Source organism: Python bivittatus, unplaced genomic scaffold, assembly GCF_059951505.1.
Source record: "Python bivittatus isolate LINGU-HERP-01145 unplaced genomic scaffold, Pbiv_v1 ctg000480_np1212, whole genome shotgun sequence".
Taxonomy (NCBI): domain Eukaryota; kingdom Metazoa; phylum Chordata; class Lepidosauria; order Squamata; family Pythonidae; genus Python; species Python bivittatus.
In genome coordinates, this window is record NW_028277075.1 from 26,047,126 (window position 1) to 26,065,087 (window position 17,962).

A 17,962-nucleotide genomic window follows, 5' to 3' on the forward strand; every position below is an offset into this window, starting at 1 on the left:
GGGAGGAATTAAAAATGAAATGACAGTCTCCCAGCCACCTCTGTGGTAATTGAATTTCCTATGAAGTTGGCTTCTCCCCATTTCACTAGGGCATATTTAGTCATCTTACAGGGATGAATGCAGAGATATCAGCAGACTGCATCCTTCTGCGCTGTGAGCACAGCCTCCAAATAATGAAACCAGGCAAGGTTCCAGCAGGATTTCTTGCCTAATTTGTGGGTCCCCCAAACTCTGGGTGTCAATTGATGTTGCTATGACTGTCCTGGCTGTCTCTCTTTTTCATTTGTATCTCCTAGGACTAACTGCAGATGTTTCTATAGGTATACAGTGGGGAATAAGTGAAAGAAAAATAGTTTAGTTATCCAAAAAACAGGTGTCTACTTAGTCCTTCTGTAACCCATTGTTTCTACACATTTATTTTCTAACATCTTTTCTGCTCTTTTCTGTTCTTTTTTTTTTTTTTAATACCCCAAAATCTCAGCACAAGTAAATAACAAAAACACAGTCTGTACTTTTCCAGAAGAAAAGGTTCCTTACCTCAGAGCATGGTCCTGCTGTGATCTTACTTAAGGCAGGTATTGCTTCAAAAGTTAACTCAATGGGCTGGTGCTCTTGAAACATGCTTACAGTTGTTATGCTGGCAGGAGTCACTAAGAAGGTACAGTATCTTAACACTAAATATTAGGCCCGCCCATTTGGATTGCAGAAGGGAAATATAGATCCCAGCCCATTTTCTCCTACTTCAGTACAATAGAAAACCTGCTAAATGATGGCTCATTGCCTTGAGGTATGAGGTTGTGAAAGATAATTCCCAGTCTGTCTTTTCCTATTATGGAGAAATATATTTAGGCACCTTGAACGAACGCTTGTTAAATAAACGCTTGAACGAACGCTTGTTAAATAAATTATAATTTAAACAAATTGTGTGAGAGAGATAAACATTTATCCACAACCTGGAACAATGTAACCCATTTCACTTCAGCATATGAGCTCTGACTCAAGGTATTTGCGACATTAATGTTCATTTAAAGTCAAGTCTCCTTCAAGCTGCATTCATCTCCTGCTGATTTCATTGACACCTCCATGTAGTGTTCTTGGCAGCAGTACAGAAGTGGTTTGTTAATGCCTTCTTCTGGGATAAATATTAGTTTATAATATTAATAATATCTAAGATAATAAATGTGCCTCATAAAAGTCTGTATTGGCAGTACTGGTAGGGAAACTTGCAGCATGCTTAAAAGTGCTCGTGGAGGGAAAACAAGGGTTGAGGGGAATAAATGGAGAACTTTGTAAACATTGGGATGTTGTGGGCTAGAAAGCTATGGAAAGTGGTTACTGTCTGGATAGGTTTTCCATCACTTTACCTTTGTTCAGAAGTAGATTAAATATTACAATCTGGCTTAGGCACAATGGAGTTGCTGTCACTGGAAGGAGAAGCCAGGGAAAGGGTCAGATAAAACATTGTGAGAATAACATCAACCTTGTCTCTCTTTCCACAAAAGACAAGCCTGTTCCACCTCCCCCTCAAGTTGGGAGGAAGATTGTGTGTCTGTGTGTTTGTGTTTATATGAAACACCACTGTCATCAGGCAGTTGCTGCCATTCTAAGTATTTTTCAACCTTTAGCCTGAACAATCTAGTGTGCCTGAGCAAAGTGCCTTCACGCACAAACAATAAAAGCTATATCCAGTATAGGTACTCTGTTGTTAGAATCCAGCTCCTAATTCTTTACTGTGTATTACTCAAGGAATCAGAGCCTTTCTTAATCCATGAGCACTCCCAAAATAAGGTTCATTTTTTCTTTCTTCTCCAGAAGAGATTACATCTGGATTCTAGTTCTTAGCAGAAATAGGTTTGTCAGGTTTGGGGAGCAAATCCACCCAAGGAATCCCCTTTAGAACATTTCTGTCTCTTCTTCCATCCCCTTATAGACCTATTGCATGAATACTCATCCCACTTTCCTGTAATATAATATTATATATAACCACCTGTTATGAGGTTCTCATTGTCAACAAGTTTATATTTTGTATATATATTGTGTGTAATTCTTTTATATAGTCATTCTGAAAAAGGTGCATTTGCGTTGATTGGGATAAATCCTATACAAATTCAAATGGAATAGATTTTTCATCTCTCCCAAGTTTTTCCTCATTGATAACCTTCTCTAATGCTTCCTCCCCAAAACCCCACCACATCCTGCATTTATGCTTTTGTCATTAGATTTCTGGAAATCTAATTTCTGAGTAATTGCTCAACTTCCTTATTTGTACTTAGTTCTTTCTGTCCTCTACATTTGTACCTCACCCCATGTCACATATGCCTCTGTGATTGAAGAGGTGCTTATAGCACAACATGCTTTATGACTGCCAACTGTAATTTGAGAAAAATTATTTTTCTACTAAATCTCATTTGAAAGAAATTTGGGTTGCTGTCAAACCATGTCACAAAATGCAAGCTACTTCCCTGGGAATCATATGCTTCCTCATTAGCACTTGAAAGTGGAAATTAAAACTGAGCTAGATAAGAATATGAACATTATTATTAGTGAATAATGGTGAAACCTGGAAATGTTGTATGAATGTTCTAAAAAGCAAAATAAAATTGTTGACAAACTTGTTGACTATGTGAACCTCATAACAGGTGGTTATCTTTCAGATTAGGGTTACATTTACACAGAGTAAAACCTTTGTGTGCTATCTTGATTTTTAATATTATGCATTCCTTTTGTTTGAATCATATGATGTGCATTATAGAACTTCAGTATGAAAAGATTAATGACCATAGTCTACCAACTTCAAAATAATAGTGTTAGTAACTGTACTATTGAAGTCATCTAACAACTGACCTGTGATAATGAGGTCAACTGCACAAAAACTATGCTATGGAAAGATAACTCACCTCTAAGCAAACCTGCTGACTTAGTTCATCTTGCCTGGATCCCATCTGGTCACAGGCAAAAGCAGGAAGATATGAGATGAACCGTGAAAAGGGGAAATGCAATGCTTTGCAGGACAAAGAGTAAAGCCAATAAGCTGTTTTGTGACATTTTCTCACTGCCCCAGATGAGAAACAGGCTTGATGATATGGGTAATATTAAATGCTTCTTCACAGTATCCATGGAAAAGCCATGGAATAAATTGTTTCTTGGTGTTGGCAAAGTATGAATTCCATAAAAAATAAAATAGTAATAAAATTACAGTGGTATCTGCAAGGGAGGGTCAAAGTGGGCAAGATGGTAGACACAGCATTGCAATTCAAACTCCACCCATTTCTACTTTGGACAATGTCACACGCATGTACAAATGGGTGGGCCTTGGAGTGAGATGTGTGCCTAAAGTCTTGCCTGTTTTGAAGCCTCCCAGAGGATACCACTGGGGGTATAGATGGCCTCAAAGGGAATATGGAAAAAAACATGTCAGGAACTACTGGCGATGACTATGTTCTGTCTCCCAAATCAGAAGTAATGTGCCTATGAATAGCAGATACTGAAAAATAACAGGAATGGACTATTTCCCTCCATCCCTGTACATGTGTTTCCTAGAAGCCCTTGGCTGACCATTCTGCAAAACAGGGTGTTGGATTTGAAAAGACTTCATTTTTTAATAGGACTATAATGCTTGCACTCCCAAACAATGGAAGTTTATCTTTCTTTCCTATCTTCTTTGGTGTCACATATAATTCTCCAACTTCACATTGCAACACTGGACTAAATTGTGAAAGACTGAAATGGCTGCACCCACGTGAAAACAGTTTATCAAAGGGAGAGGTTAGAGATACTAGACAAGATTCAAAACACATACATTAATTACTGCTTACAGTGTTTCCCATTTTAACCGGAAGTATTTTTAAAACAAAAACTTTCAAAAAATGAAACTGTAATTAGTCACAGTAACTGGAGCCCTCCGCAACCTCAACTGACCATAGTAGAACTAGTAAACATACATACATTAAAATAAAGTGACTGCACATGGTGTATTTTAAAATTATATTCTGCCTATTAAGGCAAATTCCTGTGAAATGACCTGAGCTAAACAAAACTAGCATCTAAAAATTCTCCACCCTATTTTCAGTGAAGAAAATAGTGAGAAGCATTTTGAAAGGGGGGGAAAAAAAATTCCAGAAATCAAATACTGTAGCCACTTTGCCCCTTGAATCGTATCAATTTTATTTAATTAACACTCATAATATGGCTTCTTCCTATGCTGTCCCCCCCCCCCCCAAATACATGAAAATGCTGTTTTCCTTGGAACTGTGTTGATGGCCAAGCATACTTGATCAGACTAAGTCTGGGAGTAATCTAATATCACCGGAGGACAAGGTTAACAAAAACTGTTTTTCACAAAAGGGTTGGAAAAAACAAACAAACCAAAATTAACCCCACCCCACTATAGGATTTCCCCCTGTATCTCTCATCTAACTCTCACAATTTAAATTCATCTGACATTTCCAGAATGATGCTTTCCTACCCTGAATCTTTTCCTCTTACACAATATCTTAATTATTCATTCCAATATTTCAGATTAAATGAAGTTGCTTTTCTTCTTCTATGTCAAGAACTGGCAATTCTTGCTCCTCTGGCCATGCAAGTTTTAATTATTTTTTTTTTACACTGATATAAAGCAAAGTCGGTATATTAAGCCCCCAACCTATTTTGCTTATGTCCCTTAGATGATGTCAACTTCTTCGGAGGCCCAATTTCCTTTTAAAATGAAGCTCCCATTTGCAACGTGTTTCCTGTTTAGTTTATTTATTGAGCAGAAAGAAAAAAGAGCAATGCAGACATATTGTTTTTATCTTTTCAGGGATTTTTAAAAACATTTGTAACCTGCTCAGAGAATTTTGACTATGAGAAATATATAATTTACTTATTACATTTATTACATAATATAACATGTAATAAGTAAATTATATATTAACCTGTAGCCACAGCAATAACAGTCCAAATAATAATATCAAGAATAATAAAGGTCTAACATACACAGGAAAAAAGCAAAGACTACAGTTGCGAACCATATCACTTCAGGCACTTTTTATTTGATATCTGAAGGGTCAAGAAATGAATGTTCAATATACATTCCTGGGAATGTCCTAGGAAGAACATTCTATAGTTTAGATGCTACTGTCAGATCAGACTGCTCCCAAGTTCTACTAATATAACCTCACAGTCAAAATGTATTATGATCTTACTGTATTTTAAACTGACATAGCCGTTGATGATAAATTAATCTATAGAAATTGCAATAGCTAGTTCAGTCATATTTGAGAAGATGTCTATTTCTTCTGATGCTTTTTTCTCTCTATTGCTCTTTGTAAAGCTTGGAGGATTAAGTTTTTGTTATTCTGAATATTATAACTAGTTAGCTCTATTAATTTATCAAAATTCTCCTCAGTGTATTCAAAGTTTTGTATTCCATATGGAGAAAGAGGACTAGTCATGTCAACTTCACCCTGCTCCAGTTCAGCGGGACTACGTTTTATACCTGCAAAACAAACATTAAATATATATTATTTGCTCAAAATCCACACAACAAATGTATCTGTTTATTAGTGCTGTCGTCCCTATTGTAAAAGCAAGTCAATACCATTTTCACAAATGAAATCTAATAAATAAATAGTATTTATAAATATTATAAATAAATATGCTGTCTTTGCAGAACAGAGGGTCACATGAAATAAAACCTTTTTTGTTAAATGAGAAGCTACATGAAGAGGCTCCCAGTATTAATGTGGTCAATCATACCAGCACAAAATACTATAATTTCCTTTTTAGCACTGTTAACGTATCCACATGGTTTCTCACAAGGAGCAATGCCCATGTGGTTACATTATTTTATGATTGTATATCACAAGAGTTGATCTGGTGCGTTTTTGTTCCAAAACCTTCTGCTGCTGATCAGATCAGGAATGGGGAATCTGTGGCTTTCTGAATTACAACTTCCACTATTCTTCACCATTAGCCACACTTGCGTACTAAAGCAAATGATAAAACAAACACACACACACACACACACACACACACCAATTCCAAATAGAAGTTGTAGCTGAGTTGCTGGAAGTTGTATTTTGGAAGCATCTCAAGGGCCACAAGTTTTCCCTCCCACTGACTTATGCAGCAATACTCAGTATTACATATTTATTGCATTGATGCTCTGCTTTGGTTAAGAAAGCAGAGTGACCAGTTCCCCAGTCCGATGCTGGATTAGTTCATATAATCTTAATTTCAGTAATGTTCTCCATCTACTTTACTTTGACTTTTATAAACAATGTAAGTTGAGTGAAGCAAAAATTATATTATGAAGTTGTAGACTGATTTTCCTTTCTTACAGCATAATACAATTAATATCTACTCAGAAGTAACTCTATTAAATTAATTAGAATGTGAAGTCTGTATGTAAGTGGAAAGGTCTTCTTAAGGATCCTACAAACAAATCTGGGGTAGGGAAAGAGTTGTGACAGGAAAAATAAATTGTTATCTTACACTAGCCAGAACACAATCTGGGGGGAGTGTTCTGGTGCTCTTCCATTCTGCTTTGTTTTCCTCATGGCATTAAAGAGACAGAAAATATATAAGTATCTTTAACATTGATATATGTTTTCAGTCTTTCTGGTGACACATTAGTGAACCAAGGAAATTATGCATCCAGCAGATTCATGGCCATCCCCTACATTCCTCTGGAAAGGAATAACTTTGGCTCCATTATCCATCAATTATAGTAGAATGGCAGTGATGTTGAGGCCTTTGCTTGCTGGGCAGAAGTCTGGACAGCCCTTCAGCTGTCAAGACACAAAGCATATATTCCCTTAACCTTCCTTTTTCCCCCCCCCCGCATTTCCTTCCTAACTTCCTGTTTGTTGTGGGATGGAGTATTATTGTACAAACAGACATCTAGTATCCTTATGATGCTAAGGCTGGAGATTCTAAAAGAAGACACAATGAATATTAGAGATGGAGGAAAGACATGCACTTCAAATGCATGATATTGCTCACAATATTATATCTATTTAACATAAAAAAGCTCAACTACCAGAAGGGGGGCAGCCTTTGAATGTCGTGCTGGGGATTGCACTCAAAAAGTAGGCAAGGACAAAGAACAAAGATATGGGGGCAGACAAATCCTAAAATTAATTTAATTAAATAGAATGTCTCCCATTGCCTTTTAACAATTTCTCCCCATTGTTATGTTGAGCAATGCAAATTGGGAACAACTTTCCCAAGGCTTTTTTGGGCCAGACCCAGGGTTGGAGGTCCATATATGTCCCTGGGATCTCAGACTATACACCGCTGACTTATTATAATTTAAACAGTATTATCTTCCTACCTATTCCAAGGTTGTACAACTAATTTTTTTTAAGAAAAAGAGAGTTATATAAACTTAGAAAATGAAGGATAACTTAGCAGGAAGATTATCAGTAATGATGACAGGCTTCTGTACCCTTCCCAATTTACTGATTTGTAATAGCATAAGTGTAGTAGTTGGTTTAGTTCACCAAATGGTGAGTATTCACCTGTGAAAAAATGGTTGGTTCTGTTAAGGAAACAAGGAACTTACCTGGTGCTTTGTATTTCTGGAAGGTGTCATTTATTAGTGGGAAAAAAACCACAATAGGTGCTTTGGGGTCTGTAGAATCTTCAAATACATAGCACTCCTTCAGATACTTTTCCCCACTCATATCTATTTTAGGGAAAGGGATCTCTTGTTTTGCAAAGTATCTGGAGGCTTTATCTAAAGGCTAGATTATCACAGGACAAAGCAAATAATAGCAAGAATAAGAATAATAAGTAATAGTAATAGTAATAACAGATATTTTTCTTGATTAATGCACCTTATTTCTTTCTCTTTTATTCCAATTCAATTCCACCTAGGGCACCAAGAGAAGGCTTTATAGGGACCTATTAGTCAAGGATAACCTCCCTTGGCACAATCCAACTTATCTGTGCACTGAGAATGTATTTGGGTAAATGAACATGGTTCCACTGAGCCTAGGTAATGGTATGTGGGAATGACCTTGGGAGACAAGGCAATGGGACACAACCAAGGGAACAATCAGATAAAAGGCAGCTTAGCCTGCAGCAGGAATGTGGGAGGGGCAAGAAGCTCAGAAGAGACTCTCCCTAGTTTTGGGGCTGGAAAGGGGATGGGGGAAACAAAAACTTTCAGACTTGCAAAACTGATGTTAGCCTTACAAGGTAGACCAGACAGGAAACACGACCAGCTGAGCCAATTTTACTTTATTGTAAGGTTATGTTAACAGAATCTTGCAAGTCTGAAAGAACTTCTCTCCCCCCCATCCCCTTTCCAGCCCCAAAACTAGGGAGAGTCTCTTCTGAGCCTCTTGCCCCACCCACATTCCTGCTGCTGGCTAAGCAGCCTTTTATCTGACTGTTCCCTTGGTTGCGTCTTATTGCCCTGTCTCCCAAGGTTATTCCCATATACCATTACAGCCTGTGAGGATCTTCCATGAAAATAGTCTGTGTCTGGATTCAGACTGGATTCTGGATTATGCCCTTAAAATGTTCAAAGTGTTTTTCATACTTTATCTAAGATATACAGGGAAACTTCACCAGCTCCTTTAGAAAGCCAGAGGACAGAAGTGGAAGAGTGTTTCTTTGCTTGGGATGCTTTTAGGCAGGATGTCTACCCAGGAATAGACTATTGCTCCTGAACAGCCCGAATCTTGTAATCAGAGCTGATCAGCACTGGCTGTGCTTAGAAGAAGTCTCAGGATTTCTTGCATTTAAGGCTGTACTTAAGTATAGGGTGGTACTGGAACAGCTTCCTATAATTTCCCAACTTTGTGTGCTCCATGCATTGCCTTCAAGCAATAACAGCTCCTCAAGAGCTGGATTTCACTGGATTTGATAATACCTTCTGTCTCATTCACTTAAATGTGACCATCAATAAGAACCTGTATATTTGGAACTTGGACTACACTGGGATTAGCACCTTGCTATTGACTTCAACAGTGAATGCCTCTGCTAATTTCAGCTCTAGAATGTTAATCACTTTACCAAAATCTTTGGCTAGACAAATTTGGGAGGGAAAATAATTATATGGAGGGAAGGGCAAATCCTCTCCTACCCAACTTTGTGATCTCCACAGGTAATCTCCAAGACCTTTAAAGAGGACTTTCTTGCGGAGTCCTTGGGGTTCTCTGAGCTTGGTTGTTTTCTTACAGACATTTCATTACCTGTCTAGGTAACATCTTCAGTGCTAGAATGGAGTGGGGTTTGCTCTCTGTTTATATACAGTAGCTTGTCCTGTCAGTGTTGGTGGGGGAGTTGTTTTTTCCTTGGTAGTTCTTAGATTAGGCTGATGTTTACTGCTTGATTGTTTGTCTGATGTTAATCCTGGTGTTACTCCCTGCTTATTTGGGCATTGATTGCTGGTGAGGAGATGTTCTGGTCTTTTTGTTTCCTTTTTATTGTCCTTTTATTGTCTCAATACCCTAATCAAGGAACTACCACCGCAGACAAACAATCAAGCAGTAAACAACAGCCTAATCTAGGAACACCAAGGAAAAAACAAGTCCCCCACCAACATTGACAGGGCAAGCTACTGTACATAAATAGAGAGCAAACCCCACTCCCTTCTACCACTGAAGACCTAGACAGGAAATGAAATGTCTGCAAGAAAACAACTAAGCTCAGGGAACCCCAAGGACTCCACAGTTCAACCCTGAGCTACATATATTCTCTACATATATTGGAGGACTTTCTTGTTGTCAGTACTACAATTACAGTGTTTAAACTCCTGCATATATGAGTGAAAATGCAATCGTGTATGTTTGTCCCCAGTGGGAATGGCACCATGCTTTTAAGCCAGTGTTGTCCAAACTTGGCCACTTTAAGATGAGTGGACTTCAACTCCCAGAATTCCCCAGCCAGCATGGCTGGCTGGGGAATTCTGGGAGTTGAAGTCTACTCATCTTAAAGTGGCCAAGTTTGGACAACACTGTTTTAAGCTATAGGCCCGTTTAATCCTAGGACTCCCAGCCCAAGCAAACAAAGTCATGTATATGGACATCCACACGAGCTCTCACAGTTCTTTTCTGTAGAGTTCTGTAAGTGTAAGACACAAACCGATTATACAAAAACAACACTTAATTGTAAGTCATCTCACTGTCGTTTGTGATCCTGAACTATAATTCAAATGTATAATGACATCCACTTTTCTCTCTGGCTTCATAAGTGATGCATAGCTGGCATCTATATAGACAGCTGTATCTATAAGGCACAGATATTCCGATGGAGTCATCAGCTTGTTAGGAAAAGTATCTAGTTCAGTATCTGAAAGACAAGCATTTTCATTAGCAGTTCATAACTTCAAAAAGTAGTTTGCTTCCACTTTATTTAATTAACCTTCTAATTTTCTTTAGGGCATAGATAGAAGTGTGTGCATATATATGCATTCATGTTCACCACATCCATAACTATATCTATATCTTGCATTGTGAAAGCCAGGTCGTTTGCTGGCTTCTCTGTCTGGCATCCCAATACAATATGAATCCTTTAGGCAAGTTCAGGTAAAACATTCTTCATTTTACTAATTAGGAAGTTTTATAAAATTAGGAATGAATCTTGGGCCCTTATAATACTGTAGGAGGAGAGCTGTGTTAGTCTATGGTGGAAAAAAAAATCAGGAGTCTGGTGGGATCTTTTCCAACTATCAAATTGTATTAAAAGGCTTAATACAATTTGTTAGGCAGAAAAGGTGCTACCAGACTTCTGATTTTCTGGGCCTTTCTGAGTAACTCTTGTTTAAATTAAGCAAGATCAATCAAAGAAGTGGGTGAGGGGAGACAAAGTGGAGTAAGGGAAAAACATGTAGGCTGACTACTCATTTCCAGATTCATAAACCATGGCTTATGAAGTGCAGAATGTTGCTTGAAACAGTCCAAGATTGTTATTCATTTATATCTGATGCAGTAGGATCCTGTCTCTCTGTGACCACATGTTCTTTTGAAGATACTATTAGGTAGCACTGAAAAGAGTCAGACTGGAATAACATTGAGGTAGCAGCTGAGGAGCATCTAATCAGCATGAAACAAGGAAGTCATTGATTCACTACCAATATATTTGCTTTAATAAATGAGAAAAGAAAACAGAAAGAAAAAGAAGAGAGAAGGAAAAGGGGGAGGGAGAATCAGAAACAGAGAAAATAAAGAAAACAACAAAACACACGTTTCATTCAGCCTAATTTTTAAACTGATCATTAAACCTTGACCACATGGAATGATATTGACCAGTATTTCCATAATGTTGAGAGATTGTTCACACGTAGACAGAAAGTGAATACATCTCAGGAATCCAAAATTGTAAGTGTATGGTAGCACCGGCTTTCCAATGCTGAACAGTAATCTTTTTCATTGTTCTCCATGCGTGATAAAGCCATAATTCTTCATATGATGATAAATTCCAGGTTTGGGATATATAATTCAGAAGAACATTAGCATATTTAAACCATATCGATCTTTGTAACCCCATATTCATGTCTATTTGGATATTAAACAAAAATGGACAACAAGCCAATATCACATGAGATACTGTGATATTGAGAATTTCTCCCACATTATACTTTCAACATAAGGAAGTTAGCAGCCAACTTTTAAAAACATTCCCTGTGGTATCCAGTAAACGTGAACAAGAATATTTTGCTAAATTAGTCTCAATCTCAAGTTTGTAAGAATTATATTTAAAACTCTTTAAAAATCTTACCCGCTGGTATGGGATATTCCAACTCTTATTCCACAGTTCTTGCAAATACCCTTAGCAATATTGTTTTATTGTTCATTTAAAATATTTCAGAATTAGAATTATCCAAAACATGTTCCAATAATGCACCTGAACCAGATTGTGAACTCATGACACTCCTTGCTATTTCTGACTGCCGGTGCTACATTTCAGTGGCTAAGTTCACATATTGTGCAAAGCCGTTAATGTGATTTGTTTGGTTTTGGGAGTCCAGCCATTGCAGTTTATTTGACTATTGTTATTTTCAAGGGAGAGATATGTCTACTTTTAGACATCTTAGTAACTATACTTTATAATGAAACTTACATTTTTTAAATCAGGACAGCTATCATCTTAATAAACAAATTGATGCAAATTTTCTTAGCAGTGACTATGTACCTTTCCATATATAAAAATTTTTATTCTCTAGATATCCATTGTTTAACTGGAATCCGTTTAAGAAATTGTAGAACTCTGATGTTGTTACACGCTCTGTTATGACTTCACGAAGTATCTTCATGATTTTGCAAGTAGGGATGACTAGGGAAGTATTCATTGCTTCTGCTACTGGTGGCAGAGGTGGCTTTTCTTCTGAAGGACAGAAGAAATTATACAAGTTAATTTAGTGGAGCAGGCATTAAGAAGAGAAGTATAAGATGAACTAAAGTATATTGCAATATTTTCCTCATTGATTATCACTTGGGGATATTCAGTGTGTACCAAAAGTCAGGCGCAATAGAAAATTTATGATATACATTACTGTACATTAAATGTTTGAATTGGTTGCTCTTTTCTTCTAAACACTTCCTTACTCTTTTGACACCTGACCTTTGAACATACCTTAGTATAGAAACATTTTCTGTGGAAAAAAAAGTAAAACATATTGTGATAGATCTATGAGGTCTGACTTTTGGTACACCCTGTACATATACAGAGAGAGAGAGAGAGAGATTGTTTGCATGTGCATATGTATGTATATGTGTGCATATATGCACATGTACATATACAAATATACATACACACACACATAAATAAATGCAACACAGATACTCTTTTCTGATGTTCATTAATCTAGAATTAATATAATAGGTAGTCTAGCCACTGAGTACATGTGGAATAAAATACCTGCACACTTCTGCACACGCAGCTGTCCACTTGGCTGGTGAATGAAGCTATTTTGGGCCACGAACAGGCAGGATATAGACCTGGCCATTTGACATTAGACCACATCCTTGTACAATGACATCTAATGGAGAAATACATTAGAAGTTTGGAGTCCTTGGGGTTCTCTGAGCTTGGCTGTTTTCTTGCACCTATACATCTTCCAGCAAAATGGATATCCACACAACTTTATCAAAAAGTGCCTGACCACTCAACCTACTACAACACAACCAACACAAGCTATGAAAAGGATAACACTGCCATACATCAGAAATGTTTCAGAAACTGTCAACAGACTATTACAACCACATGGCATCTCCATAGCACACAAACCGACTAAAGTCCTCCAAAACATTTTAAGCAAACCAAAAGCCCAGGAAGAACAAACAGGAGTCATCTACAACATACAGTGTAAGGACTGTAACAACCACTATGTAGGACAGACAGGCAGGAGGCTAGCAGAGCACATCCATGAACACCAACTAGCGATCAGAAGACACGATGAAAACTCCTTAATCTCACCACACATGGACAGACTTAACCATAGTTTCAACTGGGAAACTGTCAGCATCTTAGACCAAGTTAAATCCAAAAATGTGAGGGAATTCCTGGAAGCTTGGTATTCAGACAAGGCAGCCATCAACAGGCACATATAGATAAACAACATTTACAAACTAATCAAAAGAGACAATAAAAAGGAAAACAAAAGACCAGAACATCTCCTCACCAGCAATCATCACCCAGATAAGGAGAGATTAACACCAAGATTATCACCAGACATACAATCAGCAGTAAAGGATACCTTAATCAAGGAACTACCAGAGGAAAAAAAATAAAACAAAACAAAACCCCCACCCCCACCAACACTGGCAGGGCATGCCACTGTATATAAACAGAGAGCAAACCCTATTCCATTCCAGCACTGAAGATGTTACCTAGCCGGGTAACGAAACATTTGCAAGAAAATGGCGAAGCTCAGAGAACCCCAAGGACTCCACAGTTCAATCCTGAGCTACACATATTCGCTTCTATTGGTACCACAATAGAAGTTCTCAAGTTTCTCTGTACATGGCTTTTGCTGACTTCAAGTCAGCATTTGACTCAAACTCAAGGCCCCTTCTATGGGAAAAACTAAAGGGATTGGGCATTGACCTGGGGCTATTGTTCCTAATCCAGAAATTGTATCAAGAGTTTAGGATCAGAGTAAGATTCAGTCCACAAGGGTCTAATTTCAGACCCAATCCTTATGGACAGGGGAGTCAAGCACAGATGCATTTTAGCTTCTTCTCTGCTCAGCTTATCAACTTATTAGCAAAAGAACTCTCAGATGCAAACTTCTGTCTGCCCAGAATACCAGATATGGATGTTCTACTTCTGCTTGATGCAGATGGTGCACCCATTATTTCAAGGACCCCACCTGGCTTTTGGTGCACACTCAAAAGCCTAGTGTGCAACTGCCATGAAAATCACCTTGTCCTAAACTTCCAGAAGACCAAAATAATAGTCTTTGCTAAAAAAAAATTCAGGAAGCTTCACTGGACAATAGAAGGGCAGGAAACTGAGCAGGTGAGGGTTTTCAAATATTTAGGTGTTGCCTTTCAAGACTCAAGGACAGGGAACTCAGACATCAATGTGGTAGTTGCGCAGGCTCAAAAAAGCTCTTCAGCCATCCTAAGATTTTTCTGGACAAAAGGTGGAGAATATATCCCTACACCTCTCAAATTATTCACAGCAAAATCACTGACTCAGTTGTTCTGTGGCTCCCAGCTAGACCCCTTTCTAGATTACACACAGATAAAAACTGTACAAACTAAGTTTATAAGAGCAGTATTCCAAGCCCCAAAATGCGTGTCTAATGTAATTTTGAGAATAGAATCTGGTCAGCTGAGGATTGAGGTTGGAATGGTTATTAATCTTTAATTACTTTAATTACTGGCTTAAACACCATTATTTTCCAACTGGGTTGATTCCATCCCTGAATTTGAGACTTCTTGGACTCAAGCAATACATAAAAAACATCTATCATAAGGCCTCTCCCTTGTTTCCCTATATTCTCTTGATTTCACTCAGGCAAGGAGAATTATTAAAGACTTTTAGACATTGAAGCCCAGAATGAAAGAGGACTCATCCCAAATTCTGTCCAAACTCGGTTTAACCATGTTATGTGGAAACCAGCCAACCACATCAACTCACTCATCTCTCCAGCCCAACAAAGATTCTTCTTCAGAGCCAGATATAATAGTCTACCTATAATGCTTTGATATGGGAGATTCAATAAACCCTCCCATGATTAGGTGAACCTGCCCTTGTGGTGATGGTTCAGTTGAATCTATTCTCCACGTGCTGCTGCACTGCTCCTTCTACAGTGATATCCAAAGAAGACTTATCTTCCCTCTCTAGTTATATGCATCAAATTATCATGAGGAATTTCATGTCAATTTCCTCTTATCAGACAAGAAAAGTGTTATTACCTATAATGTAACAAAGTTCTATATAGCTGCTGTGAATGTGCACAAACAACTCACTATCACACGACTGACATCCTCATACCTGATTCACATATCTTCTGTTATATAGAATTGAAATACTGACTCACATTAATACCTTATTTAATAATTACTTTGAGCAAATAGTCCAAATAACTCTGAGTTCTAATAGTCCAAAGTATTACTCAGGGTACATTCATACACATATTCACCTTTTCAATTTCTCATGGCAATGTGGATGGTTTAAAGGTTTGTTTTTTTCTTTGCTTTATTTAGTTCATATATGTCTGTTTTATCTGGCCACTGACCATAATAAATGTTATCTATCTAACTCTTGGTACATTAACACATACAGGTCAGTGCAGTACCTGCTCAACATGATTTAGGGAAGGATGGTGACTCATATCCTGGCCGGCTTCTCAGAAGCACTGGGGAACTAAGTACATACTGTTCTAAGTATGCATTTATGAGATCAGTTTTGTACTACTTAAGTGTACTGTTATGCTGACCATTATTTTTTTGTTGTTCTCTATAGGGTGCACCTATTAACTTTTTCATTCATTTAGAGACATTCTGAAATAGGAATGAGATGTATCTACTGAATTATGCCCATATCTGTCAACAACTTACAGCATTTGTGAAAAGGACTAGTTGTAAACCCAAACTGTTAAACACCTGAAGCTCAACTAAAGAAAACATAGCAAAGACCAGTAATGTTCTCATATGTAATTTGCTGCAGTGGATTAACTGGTCCTTTACATAACATTTTAGAATTAACTCTTTGCAATAATATAGCTGCTTTGATTTAGCTTAATGGAAATCTACCATCCAGGATTTTATAACTGGAATTGATACTCTAGAAAGGTATTACATAAACCAAATAATTAAAATCCGTGATCAAATTTAAAATGACTTGTACTTTACTAACCTATTTGCTTTACTCTATCCCTGGTACATCTGTGCCAAAAACTTTCTTCTGAACTGTCAGTTGCAATCCATGAATCCAATAGGCTAAAGGAAAATATATTACTCCACACACCTAAAGAAAAATAAAAGAAGATCTAGTAAGATATTCAGGTATAGTTCTAAACTGTATATATCAAAAGGTCTGTTTTCCAAACATTTACCAATTCTAATTGAATGTTAAGACTGCAGTTCTGTGGTTCCCAAGAAGATGTCCCACTGGCCATGAGTCTTTCTGGGTCTCACTCTCTAAGCAAACTTCAGCCTCAGAACTGGTGATCCCCTGGACATCTGCATGAATTGCACCCAACCTGGTCCATTTTGAATGATTTTTAAGGATTTAGACTTCAGCTGTTGGAGCTCTCTGAAACAATTTGGACTGTTGAATAAGAAGCCATCCAAGTTTTAAAAATTGGATGGGAAAGTGCTCAGCAATAAAACATAGATTTTGGAGAGGGAACGTCCCAGCACCAGTTCACAGCATATTTCTTTGAAAATTTTGAGCTGAGCTAGTACTCTTACACGGCAGATTCCAGAAAAGAAGCCAGAATCAGAGGTTTGTAGCATCTTGAAGATATTCATATCAATTAAGACATAAGCTTTCATAAAATAGAGTATAAGCTTCATTTGATGCTAGTAATATGTTATTCTGATTTAAAAGGCTTCAGATAATATCAAGAAATTTGGAAGCCAATAAAAATGTCTCAGCCTTTTTCTCTTGGTAGATTTCAAGAACAGCCTGGCTATTGTGCATCCACTTGCAGTGGTGAACTGAAAGTTGTTGTTTTTTTAATCTGTTCAATCATGTCCAATTCTTGGAGAATATGGTATGCCTTTAATTAAGATAAGTACTTAGTATTATGTCTTAATTATTGGATAATTTAATATTTTCCTCAGTTAGCATCCCTAACCCTAACTTACCTCTTTCACTCTCAGAGAAGAATGTAAATACAATATTTTAATGATTGTGGTTTCTTGCCTCAGAGCTAAAGAGATTATAAAACCAAAAGTCATGAGCATAGAGCTTCCAAAAGGTTTGAATTATGTGCCATTATTTTTATACTATTTGGCACAAAGAATTCTTATATTCCAGCTTGAAAACTATAATTCTGACCTCGAAAAACCATCCACTCACTTCAGCTTATGGTAATGGTTTCCCATCTGCATTATTAAAGGACATTTTTGGCTGTATCTCTGCTAAAAGTAGCCTCTATCAATGTGGCATGGGGAACAGGACAAGTACCCCTCAAATGGCATTGGGGGGAGGTCAAGGTGAAAGCTTTACCATGTGATTGAAGTCCCACCCCTTTCTACATGCGCATGCATGTACAAAAAGTTGTGAGACTTTAATTGTATTATTTTGACTTTTTAGACCCCAGCCCAATGAGTATTCCTGGCTCTGCCCCTTGGTACAAGAAAGATACACTATTTTTGAGGAAAAGATTTGCTAATGATAGAGGAACAACCTCCTCCCCATTTTTCCTATCTGATCAGAAGGATTTAATTACAGATAATGTAAGAAGATTTACTCAACAATAATGGAAATATATGCTTTGATAAGGGATATTACAAAGAAATAATTGGATGAGTTTTAAGTAGTACATGTTTATAAAGTTTATGTT

General features: G+C 37.4%; 2 protein-coding genes across 3 annotated transcripts in view; both read right to left on the reverse strand.

Annotated features, from left to right (window-relative positions):
* Positions 1–621, reverse strand: part of LOC103065340 (cytosolic phospholipase A2 epsilon-like) — a 47,656-nt gene extending 47,035 nt beyond the window's left edge. Inside the window, exon 1 of the mRNA XM_025172117.2 lies at positions 538–621. Within this exon, the coding sequence (XP_025027885.2) occupies positions 538–621 (84 nt within the window). The remainder of the gene's footprint in view (positions 1–537) is intronic.
* A 4,649-nt stretch (positions 622–5,270) lies between these two features.
* Positions 5,271–17,962, reverse strand: part of LOC103065591 (cytosolic phospholipase A2 epsilon) — a 59,263-nt gene continuing 46,571 nt past the window's right edge. For both annotated transcript variants that reach the window (XM_088145509.1, XM_088145508.1), the window contains exons 15-19: positions 16,306–16,416; positions 12,130–12,321; positions 10,121–10,287; positions 7,550–7,730; positions 5,271–5,479 (exon numbers count right to left, since the gene is read on the reverse strand). In XM_088145509.1, coding sequence (XP_088001635.1) covers positions 5,271–5,479; positions 7,550–7,730; positions 10,121–10,287; positions 12,130–12,321; positions 16,306–16,416 — 860 coding nt within the window. The remainder of the gene's footprint in view (positions 5,480–7,549; positions 7,731–10,120; positions 10,288–12,129; positions 12,322–16,305; positions 16,417–17,962) is intronic.